Here is a 1,861-nt window from a genome sequence, read left to right on the forward strand (position 1 = left end):
GACACAGTGTTTTGTGTGTTTGCAGACAGTGATGCACACATGACGGCCTCATTATGTTTTGCAATTACATCACAGCTCAACTGACACATGCCAGGAAATGTAACATGTCTGCTTGTAAAAAGAAAGCTTCAGCTCCAAACCAAACTTCATCCTGAACTTGAAGTCTATATTGCACCAGATATCTGTAAGAATTTTCTGTAATTAGGAAGTAGGCCTACGTATAATCATGTTCTCAAAAATCCAAAATATGTGGAATTTGTGGTATTTACGTTTTTCGTTGTGATACCGTGCTGTGGCAGAACAAAATGCAGCAATGCTGTATCCCAGTCAAAAATTGTATAGAGCTATGATTGGCCTCTTCCTTTGAGAAACAGTAGGTGGCACAGCAGAGCGTTTTTTTACTAACCCCACCCCCCCCCCCCCCCTCCCACACACACATACACACACACACACACACACACACACACACACACTCGTATTTTAACTTCATTCTCTGCCAGCTCGCAGAGCAGAAGCCGCACTGAGAAGTCTAACTACTTTCACACTTTTTTACTTATAACTTTATTTGTACTTCAACTCATCAACAACATAGTGTCGGTCTAATTAGCTGATCGTCATTAGATCTTGTTTAAGTTTGTAAAGTCTCAGCTGATATCAAGTGACTATTGAGAGGGACAAACTGACAGGCAGAATTAAAAGAATCCTTTAGTTACATCATGGGAGCATCTTCCTCTGGACTGTTGGATGAGGTCAAAGAGAGTCACATCAAAGGTAAATATAAAATGAGTTCAACTATATTTATTTTACAGCATGGACTAACAGCCTATGAGTGTACCTTTTTGAAGATAACATATAGAAAGTCTTTATAGGCTACGTCTCACGCAGGCACGCACACACACACACACACACACACACACACACACACACACACACACACACACACACACACACACACACACACACACACACACACACACACACACACACACACACACACACAGTACACACACATGCACGCATGCACACACGCACACTGTTCTATCTATCCCATTTCATTTTTTATCAGCAGTCATATCCTGGAGCTAATGGCCATGCATGACAATCTAGTATGCAATTACAGCCAATTTAAGCTATTACACTGTTGAGCTGTGTGTGTGTGTGTGTGTGTGTGTGTGTGTGTGTGTGTGTGTGTGTGTGTGTGTGTGTGTGTGTGTGTGTGTGTGTGTGTGTGTGTGTGTGTGTGTGTGTGTGTGAGGGTGTGTGTGTGTGTGTGTGTGTGTGTGTGTGTGTGTGTGTGTGTGTGTGTGTGTGTGTGTGTGTGTGTGTGTGTGTGTGTGTGTGTGTGTGTGTGAGATGAAAGACAACCGAGCAACCTAAACACTACGTGATGGAAGGACATAAAGTGTAAACAAACATGCAGATTCTCAACCGATAAAGATCCCTGAGACTCCACAGTCGAAAGACACATCTTCATATAGAAACGTTATACAGTCAATAAATAAATTGTAGCAATATATTCCTGGTAATCAACGTCTTGCGCACACCTGAATACAACCTGTAAGGCAGGTATACATTCTTCAGGCATTACAATAGTAATTTAATATTTCTTATTAGGAACGTATCATTTGCAGAATCCCCAAAGTAGTACACAACTGACAATACATTAGTGGCCACACATTTCCCACAGAAACAGCAGCTTGTGTGTGCGTGCGTATGTACAGCTCAGCTACAGCTACAGTGTGTGTGCCAGGAAACCACAAACTTGTCTCTTCCGCTCAACTTCCCCACCCTAGTCCCTGTCACCTCCTGTCACCCCCCCCCCCCCCGCACGCACACACACACACACACACACACACACACA

The 1,861-nt window shown here is 43.0% G+C and overlaps 1 protein-coding gene across 1 annotated transcript in view; it reads left to right on the top strand.

Moving 5' to 3' along the window:
* Positions 1-508: 508 nt before the first annotated feature.
* The window catches only part of LOC310871191 (protein Niban 1-like), a gene marked incomplete at its 3' end in the record, with an annotated part of 18,293 nt that continues 16,940 nt past the window's right edge, over positions 509-1,861 (top strand). The window contains exon 1 of the mRNA XM_083782680.1: positions 509-771. Within this exon, the coding sequence (XP_083638806.1) occupies positions 717-771 (55 nt within the window). The 5' untranslated portion in view covers positions 509-716. The remainder of the gene's footprint in view (positions 772-1,861) is intronic.

Source organism: Protomyctophum parallelum, assembly GCF_964188405.1.
Source record: "Protomyctophum parallelum genome assembly, chromosome: 14".
Lineage (NCBI taxonomy): Eukaryota > Metazoa > Chordata > Actinopteri > Myctophiformes > Myctophidae > Protomyctophum > Protomyctophum parallelum.